The 18,420-nt window shown below is 51.1% G+C and overlaps 2 protein-coding genes across 9 annotated transcripts in view; both read right to left on the reverse strand.

The window, feature by feature from the left end:
• Positions 1-2,853, reverse strand: part of PLA2G4C (phospholipase A2 group IVC) — a 59,369-nt gene extending 56,516 nt beyond the window's left edge. Inside the window, exons 1-2 of the mRNA XM_025365867.1 lie at positions 2,711-2,853; positions 875-920 (exon numbers count right to left, since the gene is read on the reverse strand). Of these exons, the coding sequence (XP_025221652.1) occupies positions 875-920; positions 2,711-2,853 (189 nt within the window). The remainder of the gene's footprint in view (positions 1-874; positions 921-2,710) is intronic.
• A 2,845-nt stretch (positions 2,854-5,698) lies between these two features.
• Positions 5,699-18,420, reverse strand: part of LIG1 (DNA ligase 1) — a 52,092-nt gene continuing 39,370 nt past the window's right edge. For 5 of the 8 annotated variants that reach the window (XM_025366532.1, XM_025366531.1, XM_025366533.1 and 2 more), the window contains 7 exons: positions 14,471-14,615; positions 14,231-14,313; positions 12,417-12,569; positions 10,406-10,459; positions 8,791-8,934; positions 6,126-6,218; positions 5,699-5,987 (listed from right to left, as the gene is read on the reverse strand). In XM_025366532.1, coding sequence (XP_025222317.1) covers positions 5,904-5,987; positions 6,126-6,218; positions 8,791-8,934; positions 10,406-10,459; positions 12,417-12,569; positions 14,231-14,313; positions 14,471-14,615 — 756 coding nt within the window. In that variant the 3' untranslated portion in view covers positions 5,699-5,903. Of the gene's footprint in view, positions 5,988-6,125; positions 6,219-8,790; positions 8,935-10,405; positions 10,460-11,443; positions 12,570-14,230; positions 14,314-14,470; positions 14,616-18,420 lie in introns of all 8 variants that reach the window. The other 3 variants (XR_003116835.1, XR_003116834.1, XR_003116833.1) reach the window with 1 other exon arrangement.

The following is an 18,420-nucleotide window of genomic DNA, read 5'->3' on the forward strand; positions in this document are numbered from 1 at the left end:
TGCTTTTTGAGACAGGGTCTTGCTTTGTCACCCAGGCTGGAGTGCAGTGATGCGATTGTGGCTCACTGCAGCCTCAGCCTCCCTGGCTCAAGTGAGTCTCTCACCTCAGCCTCCCGAGTAGCTGGAAGTGCAGGTACATGCTACCATCTCCAGCTAAATTTTTTATGTTTTGTAGAGATCAGGTCTTGTTATGTCACCCAGTCTGGTCTTGAACTTCTGGGCTCTAGAGAGCTTCCCAAAATGCTGGGATTACAGGCATGACTCATCGCACCTGGCCAGACATAGGCTCTTAAAGAGGTGACTAAGTTAAAGTGGAGTCCTGAGGGTGGCCTGGAATTTGGTTTTATTGGTTTTATAAGGAGAGATTAGGGCCTCTGCGAGAGGCTTCAGGAGAAACCAACCCTGCCAACACCTTGATTTTGGACTTCCAGCTTCCGGAAGTGTTAGAAAATAAACTCCTGGCCGGGCGCAGTGGCTCACACCTGTAATCCCAGCACTTTGGGAGGCTGAGTGGGGCGGATCACGAGGTCAGGAGTTCAAGACCAGTCTGGCCAACATGGTGAAACTCTGTCTCTACTAAAAATACAAAAATTAGCCAGGTGTGGTGGTGTGCGCCTGTAGTCCCAGCTACTCCGGAGGTTGAGGCAGGAGAATGGCTTGAACCCGGGAGGCCGAGGTTGCAGTGAGTGGAGATCGTGTCACTGCACTCCAGCCTGGGCGACAGAGCAAGACTGTGTCTCAAAAAAAAAAAAAAAAAGAAAAAAGAAAAAAGAAAAAGAAAAAAAATCCTGTTGTTTAATTGCACCCAATCCCTGGTCCTTCGTTACGGCCGCCCCAGCGGGATGAAACAGCCCTCCCCGCCCCGACGGCTTGCCTGAGTCTGTGCTGGGGCTTGTGCGCATGCGCAATGGAGCTGGGTGCTCGGGAATCCGGAGCAGAGGGTTGGGCTCCCTGGGCTTAGCGATGTAGTCGCTGCACAGCTCGTTCAGCCGGGATCTCAGTGGGTGAAGACTGCGGGAATCCTCGGTGCCAAAGCTTCTGTGGTCCTCCTGCTTTCCTTTTCCCGCTGTGGGGGGAGGTCGCGGGCTGGAGGTGTTTCCTCCTGGTCCTGAGCAGGGCCAACCTGGAGGTAAAATGCCCCCTGCGCTTTTATACAGCCCTCCTCGGCTTGTGGGCCCTGCTCGGTTGCTCCAGCTTTTTCAGCTGTTCCCAGGCTCACCCAGAGCTATTTGCATCCGTGGGATCACGTGGAAAGAGGGACTTTCCAGGGTTCCTTAATGATGTCACCCTTCTATCATTAGGCACCCGAGACCAGTATTCAAAAAAAGAATGTTGTCGTTATATAACTATATTGAAGACAAATATTCCTCAGAACAGATTTAGCTAATCTTCCTATGCAATGGGCTGCCTAATAACCATCATATATAATATCATACTCAAATACCCAGAAAAAGAAATATTGAGGCCAGGCGTGGTGGCTCACGCCTGTAATCCCAGCACTTTGGGAGGCTGAGACAGGCGGATCATGTGAGGTTAGGAGTTCTGAGACCAGCCTGGCCAACATGGTGAAACCCTATCTCTACTAAAAAATACAAAAATTAGCCAGGCATGGTGGTGTGTGCCTGTAATCCCAGCTACTACTTGGGAGGCTGAGGCAGGAAAATTGCTTCAACCCAGGAGATAGAGGTTGCAGTGAGCCAGATCATTGGGGCCAAGTCTGGTTCATTTAATGTCAATTTTTAGAAAATCTGTGAGCTCCATTCACAGTGAAGGTTTGAAGCCCAGAAGTGGCCTCCCAACAGGGAACCACATCTCCCAGCATCCTTTGCAGCTAGGTGTGGTCATGTGACCAAGTTGCAGTCAGTGCAATGGAGCATCTGTGGGAAGCGCCACTTCCAGGAGTGGCTCCTAGAAACCTCCCATACTACCCTCCTGCCTACTCTTCCTGAAGCCCAGCACTAAACATCCCAACTTGATGGGTTTTGAATTTTTACTTTTTTTTTTTCTGAGATGGAGTCTTACTTTGTCACCCAGGCTACAGTGCAGTGATGCGATCTCAGCTCACTGCAACCTCTCCCTCCTGGGTTCAAGCGATTCTCCTACCTCAGCCTCCTGAGTAGCTGGGAATATAGGCACCTGCCACCACGCCCAGCTAATTATTTTTGTATTTTTAGTAGAGACGGGGTTTCACCGTATTGGCCAGCCTGGCTCGAACTGCTGAACTCAAGTGATCCACCTGCCTCGGCTTCCCAAAGTGCTGGGATTACAGGCACGAGCCACCATACCCGGCCTGAATTCTTATTTTTTAAAAATAGAGATGAGGCCGTAATCCCAGCACTTTAGGAGGCCAAGGCAGGAGTATCACCAATTTTAGAACAGCATTTCACCAGGGGGAAGATGGTTTCCCCTGCTCCCCCTAACTCCAGGCTCATCTCTTCAATGCCCACAGCTCCAGCCGTTGCAGGATCTTTTCACTCCTAGACCTGACCATGCCACTGCCCAACCTGTGGAATAAGGTTCCGCACCTCACAGAAGCTCACAAGGCTCTCCACAGTATGGTTAGTAGTTACAGATGCAGGGTCAAGAAGCTGAAGGCATGGACCAAACCCTGGCCGACCACTTTCTAGATAGTGGACCTAGGGAAGGTAACTTACATCTGGGCACCCCTCAGTGTCCTCACTTGTTAAATGGGGAGAATAAAAGTACCTACCTGGTGGAGCCATCATGAGGGTCACTGAGGAGTGAGGATACCCCGCCCAGCTCCAGCAGAGGGACATGGCGGCCATGTGTGGCGGCAGATGTGTTCCTGGGACCCTGCACTGGTGTGGGAGGAGCCAAGCCCAAGGGAACCATGGATCTCCACACAGAGCCAGACAGTGACGTGGGGATCCCCTGACATACAATATTTAAATACGTATATATATTTTTTGCCTTAAATATTTTATTTGAAATTGAAACACAAATGCATACTAATTTGCCAGTTCTTTAAGGCAGAGCTGTATCAGGAACTTTTAGCTGTGAGAAACAAGTTATTTTTTATTTTTTTTTTTGAGACAGGTTTGCTCTTGTTGCCCAGGTTGGAGTGCGATGGCTTGCTCTCAGCTCACTGCAACCTCCACCTTCTGGGTTCAAGTGATTCTCCTGCCTCACCCTCACGAGTAGCTGGGATTACAGGCATGTGCAACTACACCCGGCTAATTTTGTATTTTTAGTAGAGATGGGGTGCCTCCATGTTGGTCAGGCTGGTCTTGAACTCCTGACCTCAGGTGATCTGCCCGCCTCGGCCTCCCGAAGCACTGGGATGACAGTCATGAGCCACTGTGCCCAGCTGAAAGCCATGTTTTAGAGTGGCATAATCACATTGGGACTTCTTCTTCCCCCACTCCCAAGAACAAAAGCCCACAGTTACACAGCTGCTGCCCTTGGCTCGCCGGCTTAGGGTCGTCAGGGGTAGTCTGTTACTCTCCTTTCTTTTTCCTCATGATTACAAGGTGGTGACTTGGCTCCAGCCATCATCATCTCTAGTCAAGGCAGGAGGAGGGGAAGAGCTGCCACAACCAGGGCTGTGCTTTTTGGTCAGGAAAGGTGTTTCTCCAGAAGCCCCCAGCAGCCCCTGTGCTTATGTCCCCTGGGTCTGCCCACACGGGGCCACGGGGCCACAGGGCCACTGCTAGCCAGGAGAATGGGAAGACAATGTTGTATTCTTGGGCTATGACAGATAGAAACAAAATGTCCAAGAGATGGCGTGTGCAAGAGACCATGATGGAGACACAGGAAGAGAAACAGGGAGGGTGAGAGTCACAGTGACAGACAGTAAAGTAAGCCTGGCACAGACTTGCATAGCAGGGAATAAGGCCTCGCAGATACAAAGAAGGAAGGGGAGAGAGGACGGGTGGGAGACAAGGGCAGAGGAACCTGATGAGAGAGAAGGGAAGAAGGGAGGGCAGATATGAGAGGGAGAAACAGAGTGTGAGGGGCAGGGGGACAGCTAGGAGCCCTTTGTCCCTCCTGCGGGAGTATCAGGACATCCTGACACTCTCCTGTCCAGAAGCTCATGTTCCACGCTGGGCCCCGAGGTCAGAGGCCTCCTGCTCTAGAAGCCCCAAGCCTGGACCCCACCCCAAGTGTACCTGTTTTCCCCAACCCAGCCCTGTGGTACCCAGGGCTGGGCGGGTGTCCCAGGCATCCTGCTTGCCTTGTCTGACCACTTCCCGATGGTTTTCCTCTAACATATCATCCCATGTGGGGTGGCTGGAATAATAACAGCTCCCCCCCACCCCAGAGATATCCAGGTCTTAATCACTGAAACCTTTAATGTGATCTATTTTTTTTTTTTTTTTTTTTTTTTTGAGATGGAGTCTTGCTCTGTTCCCCAGGCTGGAATGCAGTGGCATGATCTCGGCTCACTGCAACCTCTATCTCTCAGATTCAAGTGATCCTCCTGCCTCAGTCCCACTAGTAGCTAGGATTACAGGCATGCGCCACCATGCCTGGCTAATTTTTGTATTTTTATTAGAGATGGGGTTTTGCCATGTTCGTCAGGCTGGTCTTGAACTCCTGGCTTCAAGTGATCCTCCCACCTCAGCCTCCCCAAGTCCTGGGATTACAGGTGTGAACCACTGTGCCTGGCCTCTGTCAATGTATGATCTTATGTGGCTAAAGGGACTTTGGGATTGAGTTAGGATCCTGAAATGAAATTATCCCGGATCATCCAGGGGGCCCTAAATGGAACCACTTGAGTGCTTGGAAGAGAGAGGCAGAGATCTGATGGAGGAGAGGAGGTGACCTGATGACCTCAGGAGAGAGATTTGCAGGCGGGACGCTGCTAGCTTTGAGGACAGTGGAAGAAGCCATGAGCCTCGGAACCAGGTGGCCTCTGGAAGCTGGGAAAAGCAAGGACACAGTTTCTCCCCTGGAGCTCCCAGAAGGAACCGGCCCTGCCACCACTTTGACGTTAGCCCAGTAAAACTGATTTTGAACTTCTGACCTCTGGAACTGTAAGAGAATACATGTGGCTTATTTTAAGAAACTGCATTTGTCTTCCTTAACAGGGTTCATGATGGTGCCTCCCCGTGGGATGGCTGGAAGGTTAAACAAGTTAAAAAACATATGGATGTAAAGACTACTGCTGTCCAATACAATTAAATAAAATATTTGGCATGGCTGGACGGGGTGGCTTATGCCTGTAATCCCAGCACTTAGCGGGGCCAAGGAGGGTGGATCGCTTGAGGCCAGGAGTTAAAGACCAGCCTGGCCAACATAGCGAAACCCCATCTCTACTAAAAATACAAAAATTAGCCGGGCGTGGTGTCACATTAGTGTAATCCCAGCTACATGGGAGGCTGAGGCAGGAGAATCACTGGAACCTGGAAGGTGGAGGTTGCAGTGAGCTGAGATCTCGCCATTGCACTCCAGCCTGGGCAACAGAGTGAGACTCTGTCTCAAAACAAAAACAGAACAAAGCAAAACAAAACAAATTCGCATCCTCTGTCATGCTGGCCACCTGTCAAGTGCTCGGGCATTGCAGGTGGCCAGTGGCGGTCACACTGCACAGAGCAGTTACAGAAGATGCCCACCACTGCAGGCAGTTCCATGGCTGGTGCTGGCTCTGGCAGTTCCTAGGCCACTGCTACATGCTATGCAAGGGACACCCATGAGAGCTTTGCCCCCAGAGCCCAGCACAGACCTTGTCACAAAGTAGCTATCCGATAATTATTTATTGAAAGAAATGATGGGATGAATCCCAGACTCAGGTGTAAGCCACCCCCCTCACACACACACCCCTCCCCTGACTCTCAAAAACCATAGCCTGCCACAGCAGATTTGCTAAAGAGCAAAGGCAATAATAACCCTGGGTTCCGTCCAACTCATGCCCTGTACCCAGGCCCTAGGAGGGCAAGGACTTAGTAGGTATCTTCAGGGTCAGAGCCTGAGTCCTCGCCTTGTTGGTTCTGAATCTGACTTTGCTTCCGGTACAAACAGGCCACCTGCGGAGACAGGGTGGGACGGGGTGGTCAGAAGCTCCCTGGCTGTCCCCACTTCCACAAGGTTCCAGAGGCCACCACGCTAAAAAGCTGGTAGGGCCAAGCAGCTGGGCGGCCCAGCCCTGCTTCCCAGGGCCTCACCTGTGCACTGGTGGTGGCCTGCTCCGGCTGCTTGTCTTCACGGACTCGAATAAACCGAGGGAAGCGAAGGGAGATCCCCTTGTCACTATCCACCTGCAGAAGCGGGATGGAGACTCCTGCGGTCCAGCCCCAGCGACACCCTGCTCAGTCTCCTCCCTCCTCCACTCTGGACTGCTTCCTGATCCACACGAGGGGGTCAGACGATGGGTTGTCATCAGGATTAAACAAGTTGACAAAGTGCTTGGAACCGTACCCAGGGCACAGTAAGTGCTTAAGAAATGCTGCCTGCTGGCCAGGTGTGGTGGCTCACGCCTGTAATCCCAGCACTTTGGGAGGCCGAGGTGGGAGGATCACAAGGTCAGGAGATGGAGACCATCCTGGCTAACACAGTGAAACTCCGTCTCTACTAAAAATACAAAAAATTAGCTGGGCATGGCGGCGGGTGCCTGTAGTCCCAGCTACTCGGGAGGCTGAGGCGGGAGAATGGCGTGAACCCAGGAGGTGGAGCTTGCAGTGAGCCGAGATCACGCCACTACACTCCAGCCTGGGCGACAGAGCGAGACTCCGTCTCAAAAAAAAAAAAAAAGGAAAAGAAAGAAATGCTGCCTGCTACCGCCGTTACTATGATGATGATGATTCGGGCTGAGGCTGAACTATAGGGTCAGGGCATGGGTTCTAGAACCTGACTGTGGGATTCCAATCCCAGCTCCCAACTCTCAGGAGCCACGTGATCCGGAGGCAGTGACTCCAGCTCTCTAGGGCTCTACATCCTCACCTGTAAAATGGAGATGTTTGTGTGACTATGTCCTAGGGATGTGGAAAGGATTAGATGAGTGTCTATGAGTGACATGCTGACTACCACACAGCGCCCGCCGCACAGCAAGGGCTGGACACACACCCGCTCCAGTCCCTTGTTACTAAGGGTCTGTGGCTCTCCAACGTGCAGCATGGTAAAAAAAATTTTTAAATTAGATCAAAAATGTAAGCTCTTGACTGGGCATGGTGGCCCACGCCTGTAATCCCAGCACTTTGGGAGTCCGAGGTGGGTGGATCACTTGAGGCCAGGTGTTTGTGACCAGCCTGGCCAACATGGTGAAACCCCGTCTCTACAAAGACGACAAAAATTAGCCGGGTGTGGTGGTGCACGCCTGTAGTCCCAGCTACTCAGGAGGCTGAGGTTGGCCCACCTGAGTCCAGGAGGTTGAGGCTGCAGCAAGCCATAATCGTGTCACTGAATTCCAACCTGGAAAACGAAGACCGTGTCTCCAAAAAAAAAAAAAAAGGAGTTATTTAAAAGTGGAAGTCTGCTTCTCATCAGAAAAGTATGTGCTAGCTCGGTTCTGAAGGACAAGGAGGAGAAACTGAAAAGAAAATATATCTAATTAAAATTATTTATTTATATATTTTTTGAGGCAGTGTCTCACTATATTGCCCAGGCTGGTCTTGAACTCCTGGCCTCAAGCAATCTTCCCGCCTTGGCCTCCCAAAGTGCTCAGATTACAGGCATGAGCCACTGTGCCCAATCTCATTTTAACTTTGAGATGTGCTGTTCTTTGGAAGGAGAAGCTGGGAGCTTTCCTAGTGCTGGCCACGGGCTGGTATTCTCCCCTGGTTTACAACAGTGCTTTGGTGAGTGCTGAAGACTGAGGCACTGGAGAGAGAAATTAGCCAAGGCGTTCTAAAACCTGATCGCATGAAAATTAATTACGGTTGAGGAAGAAACTGCAGCAAAGTAAAATGGTGAGGAGGAAGTGAACTCAGCCTTTGCTTAAAAGAACTGAGTTTCTAAAAATGATTTCAGAGCTGAAGATGAGATTATGATACTGAAAGGAGCAATGTCACTGTTTTCTTACTACTCCCGGTGTGGTTTTTTTTTTTTGGTTTTTTTTTTGAGATGAAGTCTTGCTGTGTCGCCCGGGCTAGAATGCAGTGGCGTGACGGATCACTGCAACCTCTGCCTCCTGGGTTCAAGTGATTCTCCTGCCTCAGTCTCCCCAGTAGCTGGGACTACAGGCATGGGCCACCGTACCCGGCTAATTTTTGTATTTTTGGTAGAGGTGGGGTTTCACCATGTTGGTCAGGCTGGTCTTGAACTCCTGACCTCAAGTGATCTGCCCGCCTCAGCCTCCCAAAGTGCTAGGATTACAGGCATGAGCCACTGCACTTGGCCTGGGAATTATTTTTTTTAAGAAAATAATTTTTTTTTTTTGAGGCAGAGTTTTGCTTTGTCACCCAGGATGGAGTGCAGTGGTGTGATCTCAGCTCACTGCAACCTCCGCCTCCCAGGGTCAAGCGATTCTCCTGCCTCGGCCTCCCGAGTAGCTGGGACTACAGGCGCCCGTCACCACACATGGCTAATTTTTGTATTTTTGGTAGAGATGGGGTTTCACCATGTTGGCCAGATTGGCCTTAAACTCCTGACCTCAAGTAATCTGCCTGCCTTGGCCTCCCAAAGTGCTGGGATTACAGGCACAAGCCCCCGTGCCTGGCCCATTTTTAAAGAAAAAATGTTTTGACCTTGTTATCTGACAGTCAAATAAAATGCCAGCTCATCTTCCCAATCTTTACCTGGAAGAGCAGACAGGAGCCAAGGTCCCCTCCCTACTCTGCTGTGGGGCTGCCCAGAATCCCACACAGGGCCAAGCCCAGGTCCTCTGCCACTCACCAGGCCCCGCGCAGCAGGGTAGATGGGGGAGAGGGAGAGGTCGGCACACTTCACCTCCCACACGGCGCTGGGGTCCAGCCAGTGGTCGGGAGTCACGGCACCATCTATCCGCACATAAGGGCGGGGGCTGGGCAGCACCAGGGCCTGCAGTGAGCAGAGGAAGAGAGGATCTGAGGGTCTGGAATCTCAAAGTCAAAGCCAAGCGTTGGAGGGCTGGGGAGAGGGAGGAAGGGAAAAAAACAGACACCCCCTTGAAATAAACAGAAATAGAAACAGAAAGTGTAGGAAGGGAACAGAAACACACACCCCCTTAAAGTAAACAGAAACCGAAACAGAAATAGAAAGTGAAAGAAGGGAAATGAAAGAAGACACCCCCTTGAAGTAAAAAGCTGGGAAAGGTGGGAGTTGGGAGGAATGAGAGCTGGCAAGAAATGAAAGGCCCTGGGGGCTGAGGCAGGACATTAAAGACAAAAAGAGGCAGACAGAGGGTCAGAGACCTGGAGGAAGGAGACAGAGACACAGTGGGAGGGGGACAGAGATGTAGAGAGAGAGGGCAACGGAGAGAGAGAACCGAAGGGTCCGTGTGTCCCCACCCACATCTCATCTTGAATCACAGCTCCCGTAATCCCCACCTGTGGTGGAGGGACCTGGTGGGAGGTAACTGAATGATGGGGGCGGGATTTTCTGTGCTGTTCTAGCCAAAGTGAGGAAGTCTCACGAGATCTGACGGTTTTATAAAGGGCAGTTTCCCTGCACGTGCCCTCTTGCCTGGCACCATGTAAGACGTGCCTTTGCTCCTCTTTTGCCTTCCGCCATGACTGTGAGGCCTCCCCAGCCATGTGGAACTGTGAGTCCAGGAAACATCTTTCTTTATAAATGACCCAGTCTTGGGTTTTTTTTTTTTTTTGAGACAGAGTCTCATTGTCGCCCAGGCTGGAGTGCAATGGCATGATTTCAGCTCACTGCAACCTCTATGTCCTGGGTTCAAGCAATTCTGCCTCAGCCTCCTGAGTAGCTGGAATTACAGGCATGTGCCACCATGCCCGGCTAATTTTTGTATTTTTAGTAGACAAGGGGTTTCACCACATTGGTCAGGCTGGTCTCGAACTCCTGACCTCAGGTGATTCACCCGCCTTGGCCTCCCAAAAGTGTTGGGATTATAGGCATGAGCCACCGTGCCCAGCAAGTCTTGGGTTATTTCTTCATAGTAGTATGAGTATGAAAATAAACTAATATAGATCCAATATGTAGGACAGACACTCATGCCTGAAATGCCTGTGACCATGACAACTCATACTCACACTGATCAGGGCTCACAGGCACTTCACAAGGAGCAGTTGTGGCACCTGCTGTGTCCTGCGGCTACCCCCTGGTGTGAATGAGGCACAGGGCTTGGGGAGGCGAGGTTCCTTGAGCAGGGTCACCAGCTAGTAGCTGGCAGCACTGAGACGTGAACCCGGAGATGCTGGACTCCAAAGCCAGCTCCACTGCCTGCTGCCCTCCTGCCCGCACCCAGAGTCCCAAGATGGTGGAGGTCAAGAGCCCTGACGGAAGGAGCGCGCCGTCAGGGGCGGGAGGCGGCAGGGCTGGCTGAGGCGCGGATGCCATGACTCACCTTGAGGCTCTGGTGATGCTCCTCCAGCTCCTCATCGCTGAAGCCAGTTCCAAGCTGCGGGGAGGAAGTGGGAGGTCAGAGGCTCAGCCGGCCATGGGCCCAGCACTTGCTCCAGCCATCTAAAGCTGTGTACACTCATGGCTCCCACCGCCTTCTGGTCTATGCAGTATTCACAGAAAACCAGAGAAGTGGGGAGCTGGGGGTGTGGAGCATCCAGCCCAAGATTCCCGGGTGGGGAATGCTCTCCCAGCAGGCTTGCCCTGTCCTCTGCTTTATGGAGAAACTCCTCTGCTGCCACTGCCTCCCTGGCCCAGGAAGTCACTCCCTTATGCCCACCGACATCCTCACTGCCCAGTAACTGGCTGTCCTCACTTCCAATCTTTTTTTTTTTTTTTTTTTTTTGAGACAGGGCCTAGCTCTTTCACCCAGGCTGGTGTGCAGTGGTGCAATCTTGGCACTGCAACCTCCACCTCCTGGGCTCAAGCAATCCTCCTGCCTCAGCCTCCCAAGTAGCTGGGACCACAGGCATGCGCCACCACGCCTGGCTAATTTTTTTAGAAAAGTTTTTGTAGAGGTGGTATCTCACTATGTTGCCCAGGCTGGTCTCGAACTCCTGGGCTCAAGTGATCCTCCCGCCTCAGCCCCACAAAGTGCTGGGATTACAGGAGTGAGTCGCCATGCCCAGCCCGTCTCTAATGTTAACACTGCCAAGAGCTTCTTTCACCTACCAAAATAGGAAAGGCTAAAAATTAGCAATAATGCTCGATGCTGACAGATAGACAGCAAGTGAACAATAACGACCAATATCACCTGGAAGGCTCCTTTTGCATTAAGAGTCTTCAGGATTTTTTTGCCTTTTGTCCTGACAATAGCTTGTTTAAAAATCTATTCTAAATAATGCAAAATGGTGACAATATAGATTGGTGGCCAAAATATTTGTGAAATATAAAATCACTGATCATGTAGGTTAATGGACACTAAAATCGGACATAAAATCACTGATCATGTAGGTTAACGGACACTAAGTACTGATGTCACCCATAAGAACAAAGCTGGCAACAACTTCCCCGGACAGCCACAGGGAGCTGGTTCAGGACACCAGGGCATAGCACTTGAAAATTCTCGTGCAGGCATTCAAGTCCTGTTGCCATACTGCTTAAGGGCATACACAACATTGAAAATAAAGTACTTTCAGGGTAAAAAGGCAGAAGAGAAAATCACTCACAGAGAAGGATCACAACTTTGCAAAAATGTAAATAAAACATTCCCTCAAATGTCACTACTGCGTATCTCTGGGCGGTGGGATTCTAGGTGATATTTTGTTCTGCTTCTGTGGCAAAAGACCCAAATTTGCTGGAGAGGGGAGTATAGGAAATACATTAAGAAAATCTAGTCCAAAATGTGCACAGCTTTAAGAAAAACTTTAACTTGAAAAAAAATAAAAATCACTTCACATTTCCCAGAATTCCTTGCAGCTAGGGGTGAGCCATGGAGCAAAGTGATGAGCAACAGAACCTGAGCAGAAGGTGTTGGACGAGGCTGACTCAGGGTCCACCCCACTTTGCTCCTTCCTGGTGTGTGGAGCAGGCATGGCCATGAGGGCTGGAACTCCTGCAGCCACATTGTGATGATGAGGCCAGAGGCACATGACAAAAAATAATGTGGGGAGAAAGAGGAGGAACCTGAATCCCTAATGGCATCGGACTGCCCCCTCCACACTTCTCATTTCATAAAGAAAAAAATCCTTTTCTTAGTGTGAGCCACCACTATTTGTAGCTAATCTCCATCTCTCACTGACACACATTCCTGACACCTTTCTATCCCAGCCCGTTTTTCTATATGAAGCAAGAGTTACTTATAGAACCAGAAAAAGTAAATAAAAATTGGGGAGAACGAATCCTTCACAGGGGGATGTGAGTGTCCCTAGGTCTGGGTTGTGCAATAGGAAGTCCCCCCGGGAGTCTAATCTCCTTCCCTCCTGCTTCTGCGGTCAGCCCCAGTCCCCCAGGACCTTGCATATGGCCTGCAGCTCCTCACTGTCCTCGTCATAGGAGGCCAGCAGGAAGCCCCCGTACCGGCCGGCCCGCTTCCCCCGGCCCAGGTAGGCGCCGATCACCACCAGGTCCAGGGTGTCACCCACGCCATCAAGGTAGTCCTTCTTCAGCTGGGGGAAGAGGAGGCAAGAGATGAGAGGGGGAGCGCCCAAGGCGGGGGCCTCACTGCTGGAGAGGGGCTCCTCCGTGGACTGAGGAGGGACTGGAGGTAAGTCTGAAGGGAACTTCCAGAAGGAACCCCAAGGATGGCCCCTGGGAAGAGACTGGACATGGGAAGGGCTTCTAGGTTTAAATAAGAACAAATGGGGCCAGGCGCGGTGGCTCACGCCTGTAATCCCAGCACTTTGGGAGGCCGAGGTGGGTGGATCACCTGAGGTCGGGAGTTTGAGACCAGCCTGACCAACATGGAGAAACCCGTCTCTACTAAAAATATAAAATTAGCTGGGCGTGGTGGCGCGTGCCTGCAATCCCAGCTACTCAGGAGGCTGAGGTAGGAGAATCACTTGAACCCGGGAGGTGGAGGTTGCAGTGAGCCGAGACCGTGCCATCGCACTCCAGCCCGGGTAATGAGAGCGAAACTCCATCTCAAAATAAATAAATACATAAATAAATAAGAACAAATGGGAAATGCAGGCGGGATCGACGGGACCTCAGGAGTCAGCCTTGGCACCCTCTTTCCCTCAGTACAGAGACGTGGCCAACTCGCTCTGGCCACTCCTCCAAAGGGAGAGCATTTTCCCATTCATTCAGACACGTTCACTAAGTGCTGACTGTGTGCCAGGCAGAAGCTCAGCCTTGGGGGCACAACAGTGCTATTTCCTGAGACAGGAAAGGTCTGTGCTGGAGGGAAGATAGCCACAGACAGCCATAAGCACACAGGAAGAGCTGGTAAGCCGGCCTGGCCAGCTCGGTGCCACAGTGCCTCCCGCTCCAGCCCCTCTCCACTCAAACATCCATCAACTCTTACTAAGGACAGGCTCCTGCTCGCTGGCCCTCACCACTCCCGTCCTCCACTCGAGGGGAAACCCCAGGAGCTTTGCACAATGACAACCTGACCGTGACTCCTGGCACGGAACCCTCATTGACTTCCTGAAACCCTCAAGAGGAAGATCCAGCTTTATCTCACAGTGGCCCCCAGGTGCTGCGTCATCTGGGGCCTGCTCCCCACTCTGAGCTCACCTCGCGCCTCGCCTGCCCTTGCTCCCTGCACAGGCAGAGCCTGCTCCTCCCTCAGGGTCTCTGCACCGGGGGTTCTCTTCCCTAGTGCTCTGTCCCTGGCCTGATCACCTGGGGCACTCCCAGCCCCTCCTTGCGGGGCCGGAGCTGACTCACTTTTCTTCACGGCGCCCACTCCTGCCCGACTTTCTCTTATTCATGTCCTGGCTGACTTCCTGCCCAAGAGCCTGGCATGACATGGGCGGCAGGCTCGGGAGAGAAACCTCATCAATGCTGCACCGCGCGGGATGTGCAGTGCTCAGGCTGGGGCTGTTCTCAATCACAACTTGTGAGCAAGGGCTTGCAGCAGGGAGGAGGTCTGAATTCAGCTGCAGCAGGGAGGAGGTCTGAACTCGGCTGCAGCAGGGAGGAGGTCTGAATTCAGCTGCAGCAGGGAGGAGGTCTGAACTCGGCTGCAGCAGGGGGCTGGGGTAGGATTGTGGAAAGGGGCCCTGCGCTCGGACAGGGTACACAGTGGAGGCTCAAAATCCACGGCCCAGCTGGGACAGACTCCAGACCCAGGGCAGGGAAGGCCCGGTTAGGGGGTGGGAATCACCTTGAGCCAGTTGTGCGATCTCTTGGCGATCTCGTAGGTGGCATCGACATCCAGGGTCTTCACCATCAGCCCCTCACAGGAGTCTGAGGGAGACACAGAAGCGTGGTCCTTGGGAAGCCCTGGCTCACAAGCGCCAGGGCAGGCAGGATTCTGGTCAAACAGTCCCGGATTGGGGACGGGCTGGGAGGCCAGGGTCAGCGCAAGCTGCAGACCTCAGGAGAGAAGAGCAAGCACCCTCACCTTTCACCGACTGCTCCAGGAACTCGGCGATCTGCTCGACATCCTTGGTGTCCAGAGAGGTGGCGAAGACAAACTCGCCCTCCGTCTCCACAAAGTTCTCCCGGAGCAGCTGCCGGCGCCGGGAAAGGGGCTCACGTACCAGGGACTGCAGGGCCGGGGAGGAGAAGAGAGATGAGACATCGTTGTGGAAATAAAGACAATAAGCCCCAAATGTGAGGCGAACAGGACACGTGCAGGTCACAACTAGTGACAGCTAGTTCGTGGAAAGCCTTGAGAGGGAAGAACCCCGACGTCAGAAGGATTCCGGGAGCTTAAAGCATGGGGCTAGGTCACTGGCAAGAGGGCTTGACATCATTTAGAGTCGGTGCCTTCAGGAGCACCAGACAGGGGGCCGCGGCCTCGCTGGAGCTTGAATTAACACTTTATGGGCATCTCATCAGTTTTTTTTTTTTTTTTGAGACAGAATCTCGCTGTTGCCCAGGCTAGACTGCAGTGGTGAAATCTTGGCTCACTGCAGACTCTGCCTCCTGAATTCAAGTGACTCTCATGCGTCGGCCTCCCGAGTAGCTGGGACTACAGGTGCACATCACCACACCCAGCTAATTTGTGCATTTTTTAGTAGAGACAGGGTTTCATCATGTTGGCCAGCTGGTCTTGAACTCCTGACCTCAAGCGATCCACCCACCTCAGCCTCCCAAAGTGCTGGGATGACAGGCGTGAGCCACTGCACCCAGCCTCATCTCCAAGACGATTAAAAAAAAAAAGTCCTCCTTTCCCTAGAATTCCGAAAGTTTTCACTGAGTTTTTTCAGTACCTTTAGAGTTTTGTGTTTTCTTTGAAATCAGTCCAGCTGGACCTTGCAAGAGTGTGTGTCAGAGAGGAAGGGGGTGATCTAATGTTTTCAAACAAAGGATAAGGCAGTTGTCTCCGCATATCAACACTGACTAATCCGTCTTGTGGCTTTGAATTGCTTTTCTCTTTTGTGCGATCGGTTCCCATCCACGCGCAGTGTTCCTGCTCTGCCCTTTGCCCAGGGCTTCTCTCTGTGTGGATGTTAAACTACCTTCACCGCTTGCCCTCCAGGGGGACACGCATGTGTTTTCCATCGACAGTTCTTTTCTGTCGTAAAATTGTGCTCATGAACGTCTTGTATGAAAAGATGAGAGAGGGGAGCCACAAGGGTTAGGCAGGTACAATACAACTGGGGTCAGACCATTTCAGGTTTACATCCCAGCCACACACTTCCTGGCTGGTGACTTCGGGCAGGCAAGCGTTTACCTCTGTGCACCCAGAGCTCCCATCTGTAAAATGCAGCAATACCTACTCAGCGCATGTCTGGAAAACTCAGCTGAGCAGGTGCTACCCAGTGTAGCCGCCACCAGCCATGAGCCCTTGAAATGCAGCAAGTTCAATTGGAGATGTGCTCAGGGCAAAATAGTCATTGGATTTAGAAGACTTAATCCAACAAAAGAGCGTAAAATTCCACGTTAATAATTTCTTATATTCATCACACATTGAAAGGATAATATCTTAGACACCGGGTTAAAGAAAATAGGATTTTATCTGTTTCTTCTTACCTTTTAATATGACTACTAGAAGCTCTAAAAATAGAAATGTAGGCCGGTTGTGGTGGCTCACACCGGCAATCTCAGCAGTTTGGGAGGCTGAGGCAGGAGGATCATTTGAGGTCACGAGTTCAAGACCAGCCTGGCCAACATGGTGAAACCTGGTCTGTACTAAAAATGCACAAATTAGCTGGGCGAGGTCCTCGGCAGGAACCTGTAGTGCCAGCTACTCGGGAGGCCGACGCAGGAGAATTGCTTGAACTCGGGAGTTGGAAGTTGCAGTGAGCCAAGATCAAACCACTGCACTCCAGCCTGAGAGAGAGACAGACTGTGTCTCAAAGAAAAAAAAAAAAAAAAATCTAGGGGATGAGGACACATTAAAGAGAAGAAAAAAGATACCTACTTGACTACATAAAAATAGTTCATTCATGTTCAACTACTGATAATAAAAAAAATTTTTTTTTTTTTTGAGATGGAGTCTCACTCTATTGCCCAGGCTGAAGTGCAGTGGCGATCTCGGCTCACTGCAAGCTCCGCCTCCCAAGGTCACGCCATTTTCTTGCCTCAGCCTCCCGAATAGCTGGGACTACAGGAGCCTGCCACCTCGCCTGGCTAATTTTTTTGTATTCTTAGTAGAGACAGGGTTTCATCATGTTAGATGGTCTCGATCTCCTGATTTCATAATTCGCCCGCCTTGGCCTCCCAAAATGCTGGGATTACAGGAGTGAGCCACCACGCCCGGCCAATAAAAAATTTTTTTAAAGTAATACTTCAAACAAGTTCTACACAGCAAAATAGGCCATCAACAAAGTTTAAAGAAGGAATCTTTGAAGGAATGAGAAGAAATATTTGAAATGCTCGTGGGAGATAAAGGAACCAGCTGAGCAGGGATGATCAAATCCTGCAGAAAAATCCACAAAGTATCCAGTGTTTGGAAAGCACCTGATGCTTGATTTTTCTCTCCCCAGACATCACAGGAAACAAAAATCAGACTCTGACTGTCTTCCTACAGTAATTTCATGCAGTGAAATGTCAGTTTGCATCATAAAATTGCGGGTTTGGGCACCCAAGGCAACTCAGTATTAGAACCACTACCAGCTCCACCTGTCCCGGTGAAGGACAGATAGGCCTAACAGAGAAAAAGAGTGTTCAGACCAGAAAGACATGAGTGAGAACCCACCAGACAGGCAGGCAAAAGACATGCGCAGGTAAGTCACAGAACAAATGCACGCGGCCAACAATCTGAAAAGATGACTGATAATCAATATTCATTAATAAGATGGAAGTTATCAAGTTATCACAAGATCATTGTTCATCTACCAGATTGTCAAAGATTATCTGGTATGGGCCGGGCGCGGTGGCTCACGCCTGTAATCCCAGCACTTTGGGAGGCCAAGGAGGGCAGATCACGAGGTCAGGAAATCAAGACCATCCTGGCCAACATGGTGAAACCCCATCTCTACTAAAATGCAAAAATTAGCCCTGTGTGGTGGTGCATGCCTATAGTCCCAGCTACTCGGGAGGCTGAGGTAGAGCGATTGCTTGAACCCAGGAAGTGGAGGTTGCAGCGAGCCGAGATCCTGCCACTGCACTCCAGCAACAGGGCGAGACTCTGTCTCAAAAAAAAAAAAAAGAAAGAAAGATTATCTGGGATGATGATGATTGCAGCTTTTTTTTTTTTTTTTTTTTTGAGGAGTTTCACTCTTGTTGCCCAGGCTGGAGTGCAATGGCACGATCTGAGCTCAACGCAACCTCCGCCTCCCGGGTTCATGCAATTCTCCTGCCTCAGCCCCCCAAGTAGCTGGGATTACAGGCATGTGCCACCATGCTTAGCTACTTTTTTTTTTTTTTTTTTTTGGTATTTTTAGTAGAGGCGGGATTTCTCCATGTTCGTCAGGCTGGTCTAGAACTCTCCACCTCAAGTGATCCGCCCGCCTCAGCCTCCCAAAGTGCTGGGATTACAGGCGTGAGCCACCACGCCCGGCCTGATTGCAGTTAAATTTCTTTTGAAAGCTTCCATGTACTAGCTACTGAGTTCCACACCCCTGTCCTACCAGTTAGCACTCACCCTAACAGATGAGGCACCTGCCACTGTTAACTCTTTACTGTAGATCAGGAAACTGACACACAGGGAAGCTGAGTCATTCATCTGCAGCCACGCAGCTAGGAAGGGAGGGCTGAGATCTGAAGGCATGTGGCCTGGCTCCAGATTCCTGATACCCCAAAGCAAGGCATTCTCAAACTTTCCTTTCTTGAGACCTCTTTACACTCTTAAAAGTTATTCAAGGCCAGGCGCGGGAGCTCACGCCTGTAATCCCAGCAATTTAAGAGGCCAAGGGGGGGGCAGATCACCTGAGGTCAAGCGTTCGAGACCAGTCTGGCCAA

This window comes from Theropithecus gelada, chromosome 19 (genome assembly GCF_003255815.1).
Source record: "Theropithecus gelada isolate Dixy chromosome 19, Tgel_1.0, whole genome shotgun sequence".
Classification (NCBI taxonomy): Eukaryota; Metazoa; Chordata; class Mammalia; order Primates; family Cercopithecidae; genus Theropithecus; species Theropithecus gelada.